At 34.5% G+C, this 23457-nt stretch overlaps 2 protein-coding genes across 3 annotated transcripts in view; one reads left to right on the top strand and one right to left on the bottom strand.

Moving 5' to 3' along the window:
• LOC116097616 (ATP-dependent translocase ABCB1) overlaps positions 1 to 13757 on the bottom strand; it is a 180388-nt gene extending 166631 nt beyond the window's left edge. Inside the window, exon 1 of the mRNA XM_031380285.1 lies at positions 13646 to 13757. The gene's annotated coding sequence lies outside the window, so the exon portion shown is untranslated. The remainder of the gene's footprint in view (positions 1 to 13645) is intronic.
• The window catches only part of Rundc3b (RUN domain containing 3B), a 122207-nt gene that overhangs the window by 43880 nt on the left and 54870 nt on the right, over positions 1 to 23457 (top strand). For both annotated transcript variants that reach the window (XM_031379999.1, XM_031379998.1), the window contains exons 3-5: positions 2016 to 2149; positions 11465 to 11550; positions 22494 to 22583. In XM_031379999.1, the coding sequence (XP_031235859.1) occupies positions 2016 to 2149; positions 11465 to 11550; positions 22494 to 22583 (310 nt within the window). The remainder of the gene's footprint in view (positions 1 to 2015; positions 2150 to 11464; positions 11551 to 22493; positions 22584 to 23457) is intronic.

The following is a 23457-nucleotide window of genomic DNA, read 5'->3' as shown; positions in this document are numbered from 1 at the left end:
AAAAAAAAAAAAAAAAAAAAAAAAAAAAAAAAAAAAAAAAAAGGAAAAGGAAACGCTTCGATAGGAAGATTAATCAACTTTCCTGGTCCAGGCAGCCACAATGGGAAGACATTTTTTCATATTCCACTTAAAAAATACTAAGTATATATAATCATATGCACACAAACAACACTAAACACACTCAATGAGTTGTATTTATATTATGCATTAATATATATTTGTGTGTGTGTAACTAATAAAAAGAAGCTCTTAGTTGGAGGAATGGGGCATAGAAGGAGTTGGAGGGAGAAAGCAAAGTGAAGTAATGCAATTATATTTCAATTAAAATTTTAAAATGAACATACATTTAAAAATATTAAGCACACAAGGAGGCTCACATGTACCTGCTACTCAGAGTTCTACTTAGAATTTTTAATGGTGACATAAGGTACGCCAAGTGAAATGTCTTCATGCACAGCCATGTAATTATCCAAATATAAAAGACGAGGCTAGATAGATCATTACTTTGCTCCTCGGCCATCATTGGAGAAGCTTCCCCTACAGCTGATAGGAACAAATACAGAGACGCACAGCCAGGCATAATGCTGAGAGTTAGAGAAATTTGGAATGCTCAACCCTCAATGGGATGTATAATCAGTTTCTCCACTCAAGGCTCAGAGAACTTTGTACAAAAGAAGGTAGAAAGAGTGTAAGAGCCAGAGAAGGGGATGGAGGACACTAAGAAAACCTTCCATTAAAACAGTATGCTCAAAGCACATATGAGCTCACAGAGACTGAGGCAGCATGCACAGGGCCTGCATGGTCTGCACTGGGTCCTTTGTGTCTATTTTAAGGCTTCCAGGTTAGTGTTTTTATGGAATTCCTAAGTATATGAATGAGTGAGTCTCTGTTTCTTGTCCCTTCTATTGAGTGCTTTTCCTTACACTTGCTTGTTTAGTCCTATTCCAATGTGTCAGTTTTTGTTTTATCTTACTATATTTTATTTTACTATTATCCCTTAGAAACCTATTTGTTTTCTAATGAGAGACAAAAAGGGGGTGGACTTCAGTAGGAGGGAAGTTGGAGAGGAACTGAGAGGAGAGGGAGGGAAAAATCCTAACCAGGATATATTATATGAGAAAAAAATCTATTTTCAATGAAAGAGAAAATATAATGGGACATAGTTAAATGAAAAAATAAGCAAATAAATAAAACCACCATAGAAAAGGAAGGTGGTTTATGCCTGGGTTTTCATGGGTTAGTGACTAAATGACAGCAGATGAATGACAGAGGAGAGTTCTGTAGGTAGAGGTTGGGTAGGAAATCTGCAGTGAATGTGGAATGTTAATTGATTTTATTTGCTTATAGGGTCAACCACCAACTGTCTCAAGATTTGAAATATAACCTTATAGAGAGGAATAAAAGATTTGTTTTAATATATTTTCCATTTATTCAAAGTAGAAAAAGGCTTTAGAATCCAATCAGCCACACATAATTGAATGTCTAGCTTGAACAGGATGTATTTTAAAGTGCTTCGTAAAAGGAAGATTTTAGAAGTAGGTTCATATTTTCCTACTATTCAAGACGCAACAGTGATGATTCAACAGTGTTAGAAAATAAGTATACACAGTGAAACAAATATTATTAAAACCTCTAAGGGATGTCAACTTTGTAAGGTTAATGTGTAAATTCCAACAACAACAACACTACCCAGTATCCAGGAAGTGCAGGGAAAGCTCCTGGGCTCTAGTGAAAAACCTTAGACAATAAGATATTTTAGTGTCCTGTTCCTTTTCATTTCATGTGAATAACTACAATTACAGAATGACTGTGTGACAGCATTGCCAATGTTGATATTCAAAAGTAACACCAGTAAATTTAGAATGGAACTAAACTTAGGATTTTTCAATACTTTGGTAAGTCCTTTCCTTACTAGTAGACTGCATTACCATTTGTTGTTCAGAATTTATTGTTTTTGCATTTTGAATTTTCTAGACTAGATTTATTTATCCTGTGTTACACTTTATCTTCTGAAGGTCAAGTAACCTGGTTTGGCTACGAGAGCCCTCGTAGCTTCTGGGACTACATCAGAGTGGCCTGCCGGAAAGTTTCACAGAATTGTATCTGTAGTATTGAAAATATGGAGAATGTCAGTTCCTCCAGAGCTAAGGTAAGAGTTGAGAATATGAAGGATGTCTAATCTAACTAGAAGCTATTTTATCTGAACTGAAAATATTTGAACTCTGAATTGAAAAAAGGTTTGTTGTGTTGTTGTTGTTGTTGTTGTTGTTGTTATTGTTGTTGTTGGGATTTGCACATTACCTAAGTTGTCGACATCCTTTGGAGGTTTTTTTCTTTTATTTTTATTTCACTCTATGTACTTTTTTCTGACACTGTTGGTTGAATGATCACTGTTGCATTTGAATAGCACTAAGATATGAACCTACTCACTACAACCTTCTTTTAAGAAGCACTTTAAGATACATCCTGTTGAAACTGGGCATGATAGTTCACACCTGTAATCCTAGAACTCCTGGGATAGAGGCAGGTGAATCTCTGACTTCAAGGCCAGCCTGGTCTACAGGGTGAAGTCCAGGAATCCTGGGGATCTTCAAAGGCCTTTCTTTGAGGGTCTGTAGTCACCAAACCAACATACTGTGTGTTCCTTTTCTTTTCACTTTGTTAACATTTACACTACTAATGCACAAACAATGATGACTTGACCTGCACAAATGAAGGCAGTGGCATCAAATGACACAAGAAGCCACTGAGGGCTTTCCTACCATGTAGTTTGTATTAAAAAGGCAGTTTTACTTAGAATGTCTTCTAAAGGCATTTTAATCTAGTCAGTTTAATCTTTGACTAGGCATTGACTAGGCAGTAGTGTATGAAAATGTGCAAAATGACTGGGCAAGATTATGCATGCCTGTGCTCTCAGACTAGGGAGGCTGAGGCAAGAGGGAGCACTGAGGGTTTGAGGACAGCTTGGGAGACCTAGTGAGTGAGTTCCAGCCAGCTTAGATTTTATACTAAGTTATGTCAGAAAACACCTCTGTAGCATATTGAAATGCTATGGTTACTTCAGTAAAGACACTTGAATAGTTGTCTGTATTGTAAGGTGACCTAGGCATTTTTTCTGTGCTACTATTTTTATTGCAAAGAAAGTTACAAAATGTAATTTGGGAGCTGGAGAGAGAGACAGACAGAGACAGAGAGACAGAGACAGACAGAGAGACAGACAGGCAGACAGAGATAGACAGACAGACAGACTGGCTGACTGACCCCAACCGACCTCATTTAAAGGCTTATCATATAAGCATAAGGACCTGAGTTTGATCCTTAGAATCTACTTAAAGCCAAGCATGGCAGTATATGCCTGGATGAGGTAAGTAGATCCTTCGGGGTTGACTAGTCAGCCCTGTGAGAAACCTTGTCTCAAAAGTCAATGTAAACAGCTCTTGAGGAATAACATGCATAATCATCCTGTGGCTTCCCCAGGCACTCACACACAGGTGCACATGAACACACGCGCACGCGCATGCACGCACACACGCACACACACTCACACATACTCACTCTTATTTTTGGCAGACATTTTCTTGAAAGAAATAATCTTTTTTCCTGAAGAATATGTATGATGAAACAATTGACAATATTTATTGCTAGTGGTCAAGCTTTTAAGCAAAAATTACTTTTGGAAAACTTGCATTCACGGCTCTAAGCTTCATAAAAGCTTTCCTGATAGCATTGATATAACCAGGAAATATATTTTTAAACTGTTTTGTAGAATTTAGTATTTAATAGACATGCCTAACTTAAATTTTCCAAATGTCCAATTACAAAAAACAGGCATGAATATATGATTAATTCAAAGTTTAAGGTAAGCCTATGAATTTAATGCAGTAATATATTAAAAGTTCATTGTTTTAGTTGCCTATCCACATTGCTTCTAACTTTTTAAAATTATCATTTGATGAATGTGTGTGTGTGTGTATGTGTGTGTGTGTGTGTGTCTGTGTCTCTATGTGTCTGTGTATCTATGTGTGTCAATGTGTAGCACATGCTGGGTTTAAATGTACAGATTTGCACATTTATGCATGCACATTAGTGTCTTATTTCATCATTTTTTACCATATTACCTAAACTGGAAGGTTGCTGTTTGGCTAAACTGGCTGGTCGACTAGCTAGAGAATTTCTGACCTGACTAACTCTACCCCGCCACCAACTGAATGCTAGCATTACAGGCCTGTACAGTCATGCTGGGTTTTATGTGGCTTAGGCTCATGCTTGCTGGATGGGTGTTCTTACCCATTGAGCCATCAAAGTTTCCCCATTTATTGAGTTAGAATGTTAGGTACAGTAAATATTAATAGATAAAATCTACCTAAAGGCTCTCTTAGGGTCTTCTGTATTTTTTTAAATTTGTAAGAAAATAAAAATAAATAAAAAAACTTTTTAAAAGGTCTGAGATGCAGACATAAGATATGTTAGCCTTAATTTAGAATGTGTTTTGTGTTTTATTGGGCTGGCATAAGTAGAAAAATAAAGATTTTCAGTTTGAAGATCAAGTCATGACTTAGTTCATCATTTTAGAATTTTAAAATTGAAACTACACCTTAGTTGAGTTTGTATCAGCTTTGTTTCCATGCTTTCCTTATGACTGAGGAATGATATCTCAATTTCTTTAGGCTAAAAGATTAGTTGTATTTTTTGGTGAAACAAATCTACATAAGCAAAAAATTTTGGCACATAGCTATTTTCATCTTCTTTAGGTATTTCCGCTGCCTGCTTGAGATTGCAGTCTGATAGCTCTTACTAAAATACTGAAGCCTTCTTTCTACACCACTCTCAGTTTTTATTGTAAATAGATTTTTTTCATATAATACATTCTGATCATGTTTTTTCCCATCCTTAGTCCTTCCAGTTCCTCACTTCATCCCCTCCCATCCGGATCCACACCCTTTCTGCCTGCACTTAGAAAACAAAGAGGCATCTAAGGAATAATAATAAAATGGAATAAGATAAAACAAAAAGAGCAATTTGGAAGATGACAAAACAAACATAAGAAAAGGCATAGGAATCACATGGAAATGCAGAGACACAACACTCGTACACACAGAAATCCTTTAAAAACTCAGAACTGGAAGCCAAAGCATATACACAAGGGACCTGCATTTAGGTCCTCAGCTTCTCACTTTGCTATGAGAAAAATATATTTTGAATTAGTGATTTTCTTTTTCTTTTAAAGATGTATTTATTTATTATATGTAAGTACACAGTAGCTGTCTTCAGACACCCAGAAGAGGACATCAGATCTCATTACGGATGGTTGTGAGCCACCAACCACTGAGCTATCTCTCCAGCCTCCAGAATCAGTCATTTTCATAAAGAAGGTCTATGAAGATAACCAAAATCTTTCAGATACATCAGTTTTCCAGAGTTTCTTTCCTCCAAGTTCATGATGATATCTGAGTTGAAAAACCATGTGGGATTCAATTAGAGTAGCTAAATGCACTTATGTGAGGGAAAGAGTTCTCCATGAGTCTCAGTTTTTCATTTGGTAAAGGAAATAATACTACTGGCATCACCAAGGCCCTTCTTTTAATTTGTTAACGTATGTATGTATTCAGTAGTCTCCTAAATACTACATATCGATGTTAGACAACTTTTGAAATAGAGCATTAGTTCTTCACATTCTTCGTAGTTTTAACATGGAGTCAAAATAAATAGCTTTGAAAAATGTAATAAATAGCAAAGGCAGTTGGCCTTTAACTGGGAATTTTACAAAAACAGGATTTTCCCCATCTGGTGGTAAATCAAAAACCCAGAAATGTAAATCTTGTGAGAGGTTAGGTTCCCCCAATGTCTGGAAGAAGGTTGAGAAGCAGAACGTGGAAATGCCTGTAGCCTCTGCAAGCTGAAAGTGGACATTGCCAATAACCATGAGGACAGAAGAGGGCTGCATCAACGTGGACCCTGCCAATAACCATGAGGACAGAAGAAGGGTGCATCTGCAAGCTGAAAGTGGGCACTGCCAATGACCATGAGGACAGAAGAGGGCTGCATCAGTTGCCAAACTACAAGAGCATAACTTGACTGTCTGCTGCCATGAACTTGGGTGTAAATTTCCCCCCAGTGGCCTGCATTTTGTGTGACCCTAAACAGAAAAGTCCTGGTGTTGGCCACTCAGACTTCTGAATAGTAAAGGTGCTGAGTGAGTGTATTCTTAAGCCTCCAAATTTGCAATTTACTGCATAGCAATAAAAAAAATTATACAACTTTCCATAGTAAAATCTACTTCCCTCGCCTAGTTGTGTAGATGCAGAGCTTATTGCCTTTCTTCCTCCATCACAACAGGATGCTGTGTAGAATGGCTGCATACAGAGAGAAATGCTTAGTATAAATAAGTCTCTAACAACAGTTGAATGAAAATATTCACAAATTTTCAATATTTATCACACAGATTAAGTCATTCTTAAGAAGACAGTGATTTTGTACTTGATGTGCTTCCTGAATCTGGCCTAGCTCTTTTTTTCCTGGATGATGAAATCCCTAAATTTCAGTAAATAAAACAAATTTTAAGGCAGAAATACATAGTCATTGTGTAAGCACACAGAATCATGGATAAGGAAAACAAATTTGTGTTATAGTTTTTAAGTCATTATGAAAAATTATTGGATACATCATATATCTTTACTCAATGAAATATTCCTGGTTTCAGGACTGAAGACCAGGCGATATCCACCTCTACTCTCTTCCTATTGACCGTTCTTATTTCAGAAATTGTTCAAGAGAAGTGGCATGGATAAATGGATCTATAAAGTATAGTATGGTAATACATTTTTGAAAACCTAAAAATGGAAAACTATTTTCAAATATAAAATAGGAGACATGAGTATAACAAGTTTTGTAAGCCCCTGTAATAAAGGCTGGAATAATAAATATGTAACTGGCTTGTCCTCAGAATGCAGAAAATAACTGAGAAGACAGCAAACATGCACTTCAATACAAAATTACTCTTAAGAATGTGCTTTAAAGAGAGAGCTTTATGACCACAGGGGCCATCATGCAGCCGTGAAATTGGAAAGCACTGGAAGAGACAGAGCATCAGACTATAGGCAGGGTGGTAGAGCTGTGAAGTGAAAGGGCCTTTCCTTCATATCCCAAGAGGTGCTACACTAGGAGAGGTAGCCACCGTGCGCATTCTGGAGGGTGATGTTTTGTTACTTAAAGGGTTTGAGGATGAGCAAGCTTCATGCCATATTATCTAGCCTGGCCTGACCTGCATCCCAATGGACATGTACTAGGTAGAACCGTAGGCTTTTACCTTGCAGCTACAAAAGAAAAGGGCTATAAAGCCAGAGAACAACATGCCTACTTATCAGCTCCGTATGTTAGAATGAGAAGGGGATGAGCTGATGGGAATAAGGGGGCATGTTTATGAATCCTGGGAAAGGGGGAACGTTTAGTCTGTGAGCTAGGATTAAGCAGCAGATAAAACAGCAGACTAAATGTTTTCATTTTATTTTGTAGAAATAAGAGGTTAAAGTTCTGGAAAAACTAGGTAGGATGTTCTGTAAACACTCCAGACTTTCATTTGAGGCCAGCAAGTTTTCATACTGAGGGTAAAGGCAGTTCAGAAAGATCAACAAAAATTTTAAAAGGCCTAAAAGTGTTGCTCTTTTACATGCCTCCAAGGGGAAAAAAAATCATCTGTGGAGAGAGGAAGCATCCTAGTGCTGTGAGTTATTGTTAACAATATCCGTTATTCAATCAAGTCAGGCATATCAAGAAAGAACATCAAGCTAGGTGTGGTAGTACATGCCTGTAACCTCAACACTCAGGAAGCTGAAGAAAGAGGGTCCCAAGTTCAAGGCCAGTTTGGGGTACATGGAAAAACTGTCTCAAATCTCTTGGTCCCCAAAAAGAAAAGAAAAATAAACTGATAGCAAGAAAACCTACAAAAGAAACAGAACTATGGGTGATAAATACAATAAACTTTTAATTAAATACAGTGAGTTAAAAATAGGAGCAAAGATGAGTATTAGTAGATTCTCTAACCATAGTGGAAATAAACTGGACTCAATAATGACAAAATAGTAAGATGGGTGACATTTTGTAGGACCTCTAAGTATCTCTTATGTAAAAGAGGAAATCATAATCAAAACTGAAGTATATTTGAAAAATGACAATGAAAATATAATATATAAAAAAAACTTGCCTTCAGGAAAATACACTTATGCAAGCTTTTGTGTATGTTTGAATAACATTAAGTGATAGAAGTTAGTTGTCAAAGAATTCATTTAACAAGCCACCATATAAGTAGTAATTGTAAATAGAAAGAATAAAGATCAACACTTCAATTACAGTGAAGCAAATTCATTCTGCAATTGCATACTGAAAGCTGTGGTATTTTTGATTATTGGTGTAGTTAATAGTTTTCAATACATCTCTTCAAAAAGTAAGACAGATTATAAAACATCAGGAATGAAGACAACACCCATATAATCTGTAGACCACAGGTTCCCAGCCTGTGGGTTGAAACCCTTATGGGGTGGATATCCAGCCTGTCAGGTGTTTACATTATGATTCGTGACTGTAGCAAACAAATATAAAGTACAGTGAAATAAAGTACAGTGAAAGTACTGCTACAGATATAAAGTAGCAGTGAAATAATTTTGTGGTTGGGGTCACCACAGCATGAGGAACTGTATTAAAGGGATATAGCATTAGGAAAGTTAAGAATCACTGCTGTAGACAGTAGATATTCTGTGAAGATATTATTAGTAACTAAACACTGATAGATTTGCAAAAAATGATAGAAGTGGGAAAATTCTTTGAAAAATAATCACTTACCCAATCTGAAACAAATAAGTAACATCTGAATATCCTAATAATTAAGCTGAACTATAACTAAAACATACTCCTGCTGGGCGGTGGTGGTACATGCCTTTGATCCCAGCACTTGGGAGGCAGAGGCAGGCAGATTTCTGAGTTCGAGGCCAACCTGGTGTACAGAGTGAATCCTAGGATAGCCAGGGCTACACAGAGAAACCCTGTCTTGAAAAACCAAAAAAATAAAAATAAAATAAATAAAAATAAAAAAATCCCATACTCCTACTAGTAGGTCCATTTTCAATTTGGTGGGGATTTGTAGAACATTTAAAGACTATTTTGTAGTCCATAGGTGACAGTGTTTTGTCAAATGTATCAAGGCATACATCTTTACTTTGTGTTATCTTTTTTTCTTTTTAATGATATCTTATTCTTTGAACAAGAAAGAAGAATTTATAGATCAGTCTGTTTGATGATGAAAGTTTTTTTCTTATACTAATGGCATATTGTATTGTTTCATCATTTAATAAAGTAGGGATAATATTGTATCCCTAACTCATACAGTTCTTATGAGGACTATTTAAATATACACAAAAGTCTTTGAATAGAGTCTAAAGCATAATAATTATGTTCTTAAAACTATCATCAATGTTCTTTTTTTTAAAGTCTTGATGATTCACCATTACCAAGTAATAAAGTGTAAATTCCTTAACACTGCTTCAGGTTTTCTATATCGTGGTAGCCAACAATTTTCATAAGTCTTGTTTGTTTTTCTATTCTAGTAAAAGTTCTTTTGTTGAAAGAAAATAAATTATTAAAATTAGCACAATTTGTTACCACAACAGAGAGTTCCACACACATGCAAGGGCAGGAAACTAAGTGCAGCCCAGCTCTGTGTGGATTGGAATTAATAAATCCGGAAGCAAGACTTTTCCCCACATCTCTTATCTAGCCATAGCACAGTCTCCTGCGCCTAGCTTTCTCTGGAAAGCACCTTGCTTTGCTTCTATATTTGTGACAAGTGTAGCCTTTTGATTTTACAACTCACTTCAGTTGATGTGTCAAACTAAATTTGTAGTGAGAATCCCGGATCTGTGAGGCCTGCCTTTCCCTAGCAGCTTGCCTTTTCCTTCCTCAGTTTCAAACCGTCTGACTGACTGCCTACAGGATTCTCTAGGTTTACTCAAAAGGAACAATGGATTGAGAGCAAAGCAAGCGGAAAGTTGGTGTAGTGGGAAGATTGGCTTGCAACCTGGCAGCATTGCTGTTCCAGCCTGGTTGTTTTGATCACTACCTGAAATCATGGTATCTGTGGACATTTTCATGCTTTTGTCCAAGCCCAGTGGTTGAGCATAACATGTATTGATTAGGCATCTTTATTCCCACTGCCAAACCACTGCCTGTGGTTTTCTGTGTTATTCAGTTGCATGAATTTTGCTGGAGAATTGGGAAAAACTAGGTAGAAATGAAAGTAAATGTACTTTTGCATTCTTTTTACAGATATTATTCCTTACATTCTTTCAATCTAAATAGGCTGTAAAAATGGCTTGGGGAGTTAGCCTGGTGAAGGAAAGTGCTTTCTTCACAGGCTTAATGACCTCAATTCTAATCTCCAAGCACCCACATAAAAATCCTGGTGTGATGGCTCTGGTCTATAACTCCAAGTCAGAGGTGTGGGAACTTAGATAAGAAACAAGTAGATCCCAGTCAATCTAGCCAAAATAACTGAATGAGCCCCAGGTTTAAGAAGAGACCTTGTCTCAAAAAAAAAATGTCGGGGAGCAGGATATAGAGCAATAAATAGACCTGGAATTGACTTGTGACCTCCACACATGCACAAGCCAGTGCAAGCAAATACACCCCCCACCCCACATACACATGCACACACCACCTATGTAGGGATATTCCCTACATAGGACCAGCTAATGTCTACTACTAAAAGGTGCTGATACTTTCTAATATTGTTTGATGATTCACAAGTCAGAATTGCTTATCTGTGATTCCGTGCTGAAATATACTGACAATCTGAATTGGGGGCGAGGGTCAGTGGAGGGTGGTAAAACCAGAACGTGGATCATTCTGAGCACGTGCTGTATCATTGAGCTATTTCCTCAGTCCCTGGCCTCTTGCTGATGCTTTCTATTTTAAATATTTGGTAGCATGTTTTAAATTTGGGGGAAGGAACTCCAAATTTAGTAACTCATGACATGGGTTTATGATTGGGTTTATGACATTGTAACTTACTGTCAGTATAAAAACTTCCTCTTCGGGTATGAGTAGAATATTTTTCCAAAAAAATGTTGTTGAAGTGAATACTGAAAGATTCTGTTTTATGCATTTTATAAGGGTACTCACTTTAACTAGCATTTTGCCTTTGGATGTTAAAGTAGAATTTTATTTATTTGAATAAAATTAATTTTATTGATTCAAAATACAAAGGACATAGCTGTAATTTGATATGTCATATGTCTTCTGAAAGACAAAATATATATTTAACATAACCAAAGTTTTCTGTTTATCTTCTTAGATGTTTTTCTTGGTTATTCTTTATTTTGAATTATTTATTCCTTATTGTTACCATGCAGATATTAGACAGTACATAGAAAATATTTTTTAAGTTTCTTATTTGATCCTTTCTTGTTCCTCTTAGGGTAGAGCCTGGATCAGAGTAGCACTCATGGAAAAACATTTGTCTGAATACATCTCTACAGCCTTGAGAGACTTCAAAACAACCAGGTTTAAAAGTCCTTTAAATTTTTTAATATTTATGATTTGAAAATTAATATAAAGAGGTAGTCTGAAGTTCTCAACTTTCAGATCATCTGTTTTTCTTATTGCTCAGATAAATCTATTATCTTCTTAGAAAAGTGTAATTTGTCACCTGGCTATACATTTGACTTACTGATTGGTGTAAAGAGATACATGGTACCTCGAATGTCTTCATTGAATCATTCTGAGTAGCCATCGGCCAGTGATTTGAGCTTTGTTCCCCCCTTTACTTTCCTCTGACAAAGTTTAAGGAAGTTCTAAGTATGAAATTCCTAAATATCTGACCTCTTTACCTAGGATACTGCTTCCTTTTTTTCGGCTTGGGAAGACTATAAGTAGATCATTTATTTCTTTCATTCATGTACAGAATTAACAATGGCTTTGTTGTCTTTTCAATGAACTCTTTGTAAGATACTATTTTTCTAATTTCTATTTTTCTAAGGGTACATAGATTTAAGGGATGACCTACTGTTTGCTTTGTAAAAATGAAGACTTTATTGCTTTTTAATTGATAGTGAAAAGGTTCTTGCTACACAAGAGTTGATAAGAATTAAGTTCTTGTCTGGTGACCTATATTTGTTGCTGTTGATGACACTACTTTCCTGTATGTCAGAAGTACTTGTAAATGAAAGTATTTAATAATTGTATTATCTTAGACATATACTGTATAGTATCACTGGCACAAGACACTATATAAGATAAAATTAAATAGAAGCATATAAACTCCAAATTTTGTTGTTGATTTGCCATAAGACATTTCAGTACTTCGTTCATGACAAGTTATAGAGTATTTCCCGTCTCACGGAAAGGCTGCCTTGGTGCTTCTATATGGCTTACTTACTTAACCTCATTCTTATTTCTGAAAGGATGGTAAAATGGCAGCTGTAAACCAGTGTTGATAAGGAAGATTAGGAATAAGGAACTCATGAATCTGGAGCCTCTGTCTCCATGTCTTGATTGATCTAATACTCTAGATTTTAGTAACATGGGTTAGCACATTCTTTTAGCCAGCTAGCTGGTACAGGTATTTACTGAGAATTTTTCAACTATGTAGATAATAAATAAAACAGTTAACTTTTAATTTGACAGATACAAAAAATATTATGATAATAAATATGATCAGGAAAAGACTTTTAACTACAAAAGTGTTTTAATAAGATAAATATAATATGTATTATATGTATTTATTGAGATTTTTAGCAACTTGATACTCTTGGCAAATATCTAAAGATGGATAGTGAGATGATAAACTCTTAGACCTTTAAAATAAATCTGATAAAATGAAATTTACCACCACAGAGAGACAAACTTAATTATAAGAAGAAATATTGAGAGTACAGAGGCTTTGTAAGTAAAACTACAGTATCAGAATCTAGTATTCCCAGCCAAAAATAAACTAAATTAAAACTAAACTATACATATAATTATATATATATGTATATATATATAAGCTTATATAATAGCTTATATATTTCATCTTTTTTACAGAAATGTCTCTCAAATTATTAGTCCTGTGTTTTAGTTGAATCAATTGGGTGTGATAGATATAATTTTTGAATAGATTGTTCTTGGAACAATAGTTTAAAAATTAAAAGGAAGCATTTTAGCTTTGTCTTACATCTAGCCATACCCTGATGAAAAAGGAAATGATTCAGTTCTAAACACAAGAGTTTCTGAAATATAAGGTCTTGTAATACTATATAAACTCTGTTTAAAACACAAGCGTGGCTTAGTTCATATTACATGCATGCATGTATCTATGTATACCTAAACATATCTGCCCTAACAAAGGTGCTTAAATGTGAAGACAGAAGCTTCATAATTCACAAGAAGGAAAGTGAGCACAACAGTATTTCAGAATTTTCTTCTTAGATTGTGACTAACAAATGTGAAGACCCAGAACATTTTTAACTACTTAATTTTGTTATTTTTACTGAAATAAATTCAAATAACTCTTTAATTATAAGTAATTCGAATGTAAATCCCTTGCTAAACAAACACATTTGGAAGAGCAAATTTGTAAAATAAAAGAATAGTCCTGGAGAAAATAGTCATACATTACCTTTTATCTGAATGCTTCTAGACACAAGTGCTTACAGAAGGAGAAATTAATCCTTTACGAATCTTGAGAGTATCTGAATCAAGTGGATTTCTTCTTGTTCTGTCTGACTTCACAGACAAAGAGAAATGATAGTTTTTAAAATAGTGACAGCGTGTTTACCCCAGGTCAAGGGGAGGAGCTAAGGCAGGCAGCTTTGAAGCACTAATCTGTGAGTATCCAAGGATGGAGGAAGGATGGAGGAAGGGTGGGGAACCAAAGTACAAATTCTTGGAGTACATAACTGCCTTCAAAGTATTAAAGAAGAACGTTTTGCTGAAGTAAAAAGTGTTTGAGGAGCAACTGAAAAAAAAAAAAAGAATAAAAACTTTGAATGCTTTGCGATTCAGGAATTTGGGTGTTAACTGGAGACAGCCTGAATTGGGAAGTGATAGAGTACAACCTAAGATATTTTTTTTAAGGTACAAAAATACTTTGATAGCATTTTGGAGAAAATCTCAAATGAAAAGTGAACTTAAAACTGAATTGGTTTGTTCTAAGTGTAATCCACAGACTAAGAATTAACTAGAAACATTAAGCCAAATTTTATACATGTGAAACAATATTGAAAATATTTTGATGAATGTTTTAAGTAATAAATATTGGCAGTAATAGATAGATAAAATTAGCTTTATGAAAATGTAAATTTAGCTGCTTCAGTATTTAATTTAAAATGATATATCATAAAGACATGTCAGTTTTTAGAGTATTTTCATATATATAAAGGAGAGAATAAAGTATAACTTTTAAATTCCTTAACTATCACTTAACATGGAGCTCTCAATTTTAGAAAAGTAGCTAGAATAGTAATAAGTTGCTAAATCTTGTAAGAACCAAGAGTTTTAGAATCTGTAAACATGTTAAATGTTTACATTTAAATTATCCTTTGATATCTATGAATTTGCTTTCTATGATTTCTGTTACTTATTGACTAGGAAATTCCAGAAGTAATTCATGCATTTTATACAACTGTTGTTACAGGTAGTTGCTAATACCTGCTTTAGTCAGTTGTTACTGTCAATTTCTTCATGTGACTTGTTTATATTAAACTTTATCATAGTATGAATATATAGGGAAGCATAGTATAGCATGAGTTTGTGATAGGCTTATGTCTGGAGAATCTCACAGTGTGTTGAAAACATTGTAAGCCAAGCCACATTTAGTACACCAGCTGCAGACATCAGAGCTTAGCCTATTACAATTTAATATTCTGAAAACTTTTATGCAAGCCCGTGGTTGGGCAAGTACAACAGCACGTCTGTTTTTATATATGGTAAACCATGTGATGGAATGATTAACTGGGAGCGACAGCTCACTGCCATTGTCCTGCTCCTACTGTGGGGAAGATAAGAACGCTAGTCTGAAGCACAATTACTGTTGAATGACCACTGTTTTCTCAGTACCTTTAGGTCAAAAATTGGAAACTGAATGTATATATTGACTGTATGTCTAGATCTTGATATTCGTTACAGTTTCAGACATTCAGTGGGTGTATGTTGGGATGCTCTTCATAGATGAGGAAAGCTTCTGTATTAAGATGAAAAAGAAAACATTATTAAAACTTGCTTTTGAATTGTCCTACCTCATGACTTATACAAAAACACCAAGTAGATCCAATTTAAATACAAAATTATTGAAAGAGACCATAGATGTAGCTCTTTGATATTTCCTTGACATGATATCCTATGTATAAAGATCAAAAGAAAAACAGATAAGTTGGACATCAATATTTATAACTTTATCCTTCAAAAGACACCATTAAGAAAGTAAACAAGAACACAGAATAGGAAAAAAATTAAAAATCACATATATGATAAAGAACATGTATATAGAATATAGAGAAAGAGAATTTTTCCATTTGCTAATAAGAATGAGCAAACTTTTCTCTGACAGAGGTATATTGTTCATAAATAGCAAAGTAAAGCCTTGATGGTTAATTTTCATTGATAGCTTGACAGAATTTGGACCTCTGGGTATATCTTTAAGATGGGGTTTCCAGACAAATTTAACCATGGAGAGATGATCCATTATGAATGTAGGTGACAGCATGCCATCTGTGCTGTCCCAAGCTGAATAAAAAGAGGAGAAATCCAGCTGAGTAGTCCCCCTTTTGTGTTTCTGGGTCTGCTAAAACATGAGGACAGCCTTAGGTTCCCACTGTACTGGACTCTACCATGCCTTTCCCTCCATGATGGGTTATACCCTCAAATGTGAGTCAAATTAAGCACCTTCTCTATTTAATTGCTTCTTATTAGATATTAGCTGTAGCAGTAAGAAAGTAATAAATGAAAAGCTCAGCATCATTAGCTACCAAGAAATACAAATCAGGAACATTATGAAATACTATTTCTTATGAAGTGAGATGTGTATATACAAAAGATTACATGAAAGCAAATGTTGATTAAAACTGGGAAATTTTGGATCCCCAATGCATTGCTTGTTTTGAAAAGTAAAATACCATAGCCACTTCGAAAACAGTCTGCAGTTACTGAAAAATTTTTAATGCAAAATTATCATAAGATCTATAATATGGCACCTAGAATGTGTGGATGTTTGTCATACCTATATATCAATGCATGTATATAAAATTGCATAGTTATAGAATGTCCATCTATTTATAGCAACATTATTCATAATAACCCCAAAAGAAAACAACCCAAATCCCCATCGCATAAAGAGAAAAGATGTATCCTCTCACTCACCCATAAAAATGATTGGAGGAGTGCCAACATTACATGCTGGCAGCATGCAGAGCCAAAGATAAACCTTGGTGACATGCAAAGCCAAAGAAGCCCTTTACAGAAGGCCAGATAGTATGTAAGTTCAGTGATTGAAATGTCCAGGATAGCTAAATAAGTACATAGGAGTGAGAATAAGGTTAGTGATCTACAGACTGGGATTGGGAGAGTCCTTGGCAGAGGAGATGGAAGGAAATGATATGTAACTGATAACAGATGCTGTGCTGTCTAGGTTTTTGTCAAGTTGTAAGCCAAATAAAGCCTTTCCTCTCGATGCTGCTTTTGTCTTGGTGTTCATAACAGCAGCTGTAAGCAGACTAAGACAGCTTACTGTGATAGTTGATCTTCATTGTCAAGTTCACTAGTTTTGTAGTTACCATGGCAACATACTTCTAAATGTGTCTTTGAGGATGTTTTCAGAAAATTTTAACTGAGAGCATAGATACATTGCTACATGTGGGTAGCACTGTTCTGTGAGCCCTGGACTGAATAAGGACAGCTAGCAGTACACCAGGCTCCATACCTCTCTGCTTCCTGAATGTGGATGCCATATGACCAACCTCCTCACATTCCTGCCACCATGCCTTCTCCACAGCGATGGACTAGATCACTAAATCATAAGGCCAAAGAAACCTGTCTTCTCTTAAGTTGCCTCTCAGGTACTTGGTCATAGCACAGAAAAAAGTAATAATACAGGTTTATTATTTCCTGAGGTGAGGTATGAAAATCTGTCATAAAAATGGAGCTGATAATTGTAGAACCAAGTAAACTATATTGTAAATGTATTTTACATGGGTTAATTTGTAATAACTACACTATATTATAAATGTACTTTAAGTAGGTTAGTTTGTAAATCAGTACACTAATTGCTTTTAAAGGGGTAAAAATTTATTGAAAACATGTGGATAAGAAAAATTGGTTTATATGAATTCTGAAAACATTATGAAGTGATAGAGCTTTGTATTCTAGCATTCTTTTTACTGAACAAATTTATTTAAATTGTAATGTATAGGGTCCTGTGTTGAAATATATATGTTTTGTGCAATAAGCTAAACTCTCTGTAATTGCTCTTTTCTGTCTTAACTTTCTTCAAAAGTCCTAAATTTCACTATTCTCTTAACTCAATCTTTTATTATCTTTTCTTTTTTCTCTATTCCTGGTTTTTCTTTTTCTAGAATTTTATTCCTTCTCTTGACTTTAAATATTGTCTATAAAATACTGAGACCACATTTGAATCTCCAGATAAATAGTTCAAATATGTGTTCTTCCCTCCCATAACACTGTTCACCCTCATCAAATGATTTCACTGTGTATTCATAGTTAAACAAGTTGAGAGTATAAAATTCATACTCAATTTCTTTCATTCCCTGAGCATTAGCAAGCCTTGTTGGTTCTATCTTAAATTTATTTGGAATCTCTCTCTTTACCCCCTAAGACTTTTAGAGTAATCTAGACTTTCTTTATTTCCAGACTACATTTGTGCCTGTTAGCCTCCAAAATGAGCTTTTAGTTTGTCCCCACCAAGAGCCATATACCTGCTGACCTACCTTGAAAGTTGGAGATCTTGTCAATTTTTCCATAAAATATGTAAATGACTGCTTATTGCCTTAGGCAGCATGTTTCAGTTATATTTCTTGAAACCTTTCCTGGTTTTACTGCTGTCTGGCAGGGGGGTGGAGGGGCCTATAATGAATTGTTTAACTTCTTTGGAGAATAATATGTAGTAGTTGTAGTTGAAAAATTAAAGAAAACAACTTGAATGAAATAGTTATAATTATGCCCTATGCTCAAGACATTTTGTTCACTATTTTTGTAAATGTCTCACACCCTACAAAACCTGTGGTTAGACTCATGTAGATCAAGGGTTCAGATTAAGCACAAGTATACCAGTTTTTAATGACTCCAAAATTAAGATCTCATCTTTCTCTCCCTCAAGAAACTATTTACCTACTTTGCAGTATTTACCACCATCCGTAATTGCCTTTTATATATATATATATATTATGGCCTATCAACTTACTGAGATGTTATGCTGCAGAGAGAAGGAACTATCTAGTTTCTTTCTTTGTTTGTTTCTTCCTTTCTTTTTGCCATTATAAATGCAGTAAGCAACATAGTTTTTGTCACATGGAAGGATTTGTTATATAGTCATTGGTAAAGTAATCAGTGAATCTCACATTCTTAAGATCTTTGGAGATTTATATTGTATCCATTTCACATTCATTTTAACTCTAAGCATAATATAATGCTTATTTATGCTATTTTGTCTACCACATGGGAAGACTTTCTCTCATGCATTCCGTCTAATTTCTATGTACAAATTAAACTGGAAACAAAAGAAAAATGTCCATAACAAAATTTCTTCAGCTTGTAAGTTTCCTCATATTTTAACAATGTGCTTTCAGAGTAAAACTTAAGATCTTTACAACAAGATGACTTGAAGCATGATATTATGCTGGGATATTCCAAGCCCACCCACAGGTTATTTGTTGTTTACCAACTGAAAGGCCGTAAAAGAGGCTTTCAGAATGAACAGTTGGATGGCATTATAAGAGAGCTAATTTGTATGTAATCAATAAAAACTATAAGGATACCTCACATTGCTAGTCATTAGCACATTTTTAACCAAAAGAAACAATTGGTAGGAATGCACCTAATAAAAATGAGATAACAATAATATGAAAAAATTGCTTGAAATGGAAAATATTGAGCAGTACCCAATAATATACTCTTTTATTTGTGTGGAATTTTATGTATTTTTACTTCAGTACTTTAAATATTTATCTTCTTGGAATTCAGTGTACCATTTTTGTTAGTGGTCTCAAAAAAACATTTTCTTTAGAACAAAAAATACTGTTAAAAAAGGAGTGTTTTTTTAAAATTATTATTGTATGCTTACTTATGCTCTGCTTTTCTACTAAGCATCTTTAGCCAGCTTCTCTTCTCCAGTCCTTCTATGAGACAGTATTGAGTGGTTGAAATTTTATGATCTCTTGAAATCTCGGAAAGTGATGATTTAAGTTTTATTAAGAATGCATATTAATTTCCTTCTACCCCTTTAATGTATAAATGAATAATGTTTTCAACTAAGTGGCAAATGTAAGATTTCTTCAGATTAGTTGAATTCAATATATAAGTATGTCAGCCTTAGACGTACATTTTCTGAAATTTTCCTCACACAGAAACAGTAATGAAAAGTTGACTCTTGAGGAGTCTTCCTCTTGAATGTGTCCTCTCCACTCACTGTTGCAGTATATTGACAGGATAGTGCAGTGTTACACTTGGATTATGGTTTGGCTGGAATAAATTATTTAACATCTAGCAAGTATTTCACTTATTGTCTTTAAAAAATCATTAGCTTAAAATGTTGGCTCATTTACTATTTAGTAGAACTAATTTCTACCATCTTATTAAACTAAATTATATTATATGTAAATATAAGAGATCCTTAGACTCAGATAAATAGCTCTTTAAAATCAGTTAATGTTTTTTGTTTTGTTTTGTTTTGTTTTGATATTCTTCAGCAGCCCTTAATACAGTGTTGACACTAGGGAACAAGTAGATTATTAAACTGTAATTTGTAGGCTTAAGATGGTTATTTTTAAAAGGGATGGAGAAATGGTTCAGTGGTTAAGAGCACTGGTTGCTCTTCCAGAGGTTTCGGATTCAGTACCCAGCACCTTCAAGGCAGCTCATACCCATCTGTAACTCTAGTTCCACAGGATCTGATGCTTTCTTCTGGCCTCCAAGGATCTAAGGCATACAAGTGGTCCACATACATACATCTAACAAAACATTCATACACATAAAATAAAAGAGCAAGTCTTTAAAAATAATATTTCTCATAAGAAAATAAAGGACAATTGGGTGATTCTCAAAATCAGAGAATTAGAATTCTTTTCTGAGTAAGTTAGTTATTATAATTCTTATAGTATAATTATTATTTATTAATGTTCTATAGAATTTAATTATCTGGAACCACTGAAAAGAAGGTGGTAGAGAGTAAGAGCCGGTAGTAAAGAGTAGCAGGACACAAAAGAGATAGTCAGCTGGGGACCCAAGCCTGACCTGCAGCCCAGCTTGTAGAAGCATGCCTGATGGCTAGGCCTTCATTGGCCTGCTTTGTACAAAATGATAGCTATAAGAGAAATTAAGGAAAACATTTTTTACATGCAATGGTTAAAATAAAAAGAGATGGATGAAACAGAAGGTATGTGGACACCATATATGTAGACACTAGTTTTCACAAAGTCTTATCAGAACAGTATGCAGAAGGGGAAATAAGAGGGGTTGCTCAGGAAAAACCAAGTCATAACCTGATGTCAAGACCCTATTGCTGAAGATAACAACTTACATACGTTATTGAATGTGGAGAAATTGAGTTGGTGTCCAACTAGAAGCTACTACTGATAAATATTTATGGTGTTGGAAGGTACTTTACATACTACTAGAGGAGAAAAGTAATAAATTCTACCCAGTTTCAAACCCTGTGACCTGTAACAGAGACCTTCCTGCAAGATATACTGGTACAGTGGTAGCACAAATGTTACAGGAGTAACCAGCCACTTTTATAGTGAATTTATTTTATGGTTATTAAACCATAAAAGCATTTGGCTTATTTGGACCCTATCATTTGTAAGGCATCTACATTATTCCTTTGATATATCTCACAAATGGTTTTTGTAGCTAGTACATAGCAAATGAGACACACAATACATTATATAGCTACAGTTTGCTAAAACATTTGATCTTTTAGGAATTGTTTTCCAGATTTTAGTATTTTTTCTTTCAACTATGAGAAAAGAAACATTAGTATAGTTCCTCTACAAGTCTGTAATATACCCTGATTTAAAAAAAAAAAAAAAACTAGACTGGAGTGGGAACAAAATCCATATTTTTTATCTAAATGTCTCTTTTCTGGAACACTTTTATGGAATTTATAGAAAAAAACACTATTTTTACTAATCTTTATCATACTAGAAGTTTTACTTTTTCTCCTTTTATGTAAATCACATAAATTTAAAAGCAATTTTCAGAAGGTGTAAGATAGGCCTATGACGTATCTAATCTCCCGCAACTTTAACAGTGTCATATATGGGTTCCATCTCACCAAAGTGGAGATGGGGGAGAAGAGTGAAGTGGGAAATATGGGCTCGAACTACTTAATACGAAAGGTCTTTTTAAATGTTTATTCCAGGCTAGCACCCCCTTGGTATGTTTGTACTTATACACATGTCAGAGAGTAAATGAGGTGGCTCTCATTTCCTCTTCATACTTTTTATTAGTCAAAACTTCCTTGTGAACTATAACATGACTAAATTTTCTTTAATTTTTTTTTTACAAGAAGCTGCATGATTTAGTAGAAATAATTTAGAGAACTGGGTTGCCTACTTAAGTAGCTCATGAATGTGAAATTCAGCAAATGATTTTAACCTTTAATAGCTGATAAATGTTTGAATATTTCCAAAAGTAACTTTAAATGAGCATTAACCAGAACAGGCTGCTTTAGTGAGCAGCAGAGGCACATTTGTGTTCACATGTTGTTAGAGAATGGGTGGTTTCTCTACCCGTATACAGGCATCTTCATAACTGTCTGCTCCACTATCATAGTATTAATGTGAACATAAATTATATGTTCCAAGTTGTAAACTTGGTCAGTAACTCTTAGCATTGCAGAAAGACAAAAATTCTTCTTTCTGTACATAACGAACAAATGCCTCACAGTTCTGAAAGCAAACTCTTAAAATGGAGCCTAAGTTGGCCACCTCTTGCTTGGTATTTATAATAGCCTTTATTATGGAAATTTCTGGACATCAAAGGTCCATTGAGATTATTAATTTAGATACTTTTCCAGAGAGTATTTAAAAAAATAAGGAGTAATGATTTTATGTAGGATGACGAGTTTGGATGGTTTTGATTATTTTTATTTTGGGGTATAAATATTTTTAAAACCACAGTACTCAATTTTTAAAATATGAGTCGAGTGAATTTAAGCTCTTCATATGGCTGTGATTTCTATAGGTCAAGTCTTGGATTTTTTTCATACTCATGTATTCACTCATTACATTTCTCAGGAGGTTTTATGAAGATGGAGCCATTGTCTTGGGTGAAGAAGCAAATATGCTTGCTGGCATGCTGCTTGGACTCAATGCTATTGACTTCAGGTACTCACTGGTCAACTAACCGATTATCGTAATAGTTCCTACTCATGAGTACTCTTTTCTAAGTATAGCATAGTCGAACTTTAATATTTAATTTCTGTTGCTTTCAGACTTAATGGGACTACTCTCTTAGGATGACTGAAAGGAAAGAGTAGGCAAACTGTACTCATCAAGCAGCAGGACTCTGTTGGCAGGAAGGGAAATTTCTCTTAGTATTTTTAGCTACCACTTTAAAATGTAAAGAAATAGATTTCAAGCAAACTTAAAGTAAGCAAAATTCTCCTTTTCCCATGTCTAGATGGGGAAAATTCTGGGAGGATATCTTATGTACACTTCTTGAATTATTAATATTAATTTAAAATATAACATATTGTTAATTTTTCTTTATTCTCAACAAGATGAATCAGTGTCAGACCTATAACAAGTGCTAAAAATGTTTATAGATTCTGAAAACATAATATTTTATTCAATTCATCTCAAATTATATGTTATATTAAAAGTAAAAAGTTGTAAGACAACTCAAAAACAAAAATGAAGGAAGAATTTTTATAAATAGAATCATTTGAAAAATCCAACAATAGTAACAAAAGAAGACCAATATGACTTTCAGGCTTTGGCTTTAATAATCATTTGACTTTAGATTCTGTAATTTTAAAGGAGGTTACCTTTTTCTAGTAACTCACATTCTCTTCAAAAATCCTAGGTCTGGATTTCCCACATTTGTGATTTAATGAGCTAGTATTAGCTTAGTTTGAGGATGGATATCATAAAGTCTGAAGGTTGTCTCTTTAAGCCTTCTATGGTGTTTATTTATTTGTTATGTGTGTATATGTATGTGGACACACAAGTACCACAGTATGAGTGCAGATATCAGAGA

Source organism: Mastomys coucha, unplaced genomic scaffold, assembly GCF_008632895.1.
Source record: "Mastomys coucha isolate ucsf_1 unplaced genomic scaffold, UCSF_Mcou_1 pScaffold19, whole genome shotgun sequence".
In the NCBI taxonomy this organism is placed as follows: domain Eukaryota; kingdom Metazoa; phylum Chordata; class Mammalia; order Rodentia; family Muridae; genus Mastomys; species Mastomys coucha.
The sequence above is the reverse complement of the archived record's forward strand: the minus strand, read 5'-3'. Positions and strand labels throughout refer to the sequence as shown.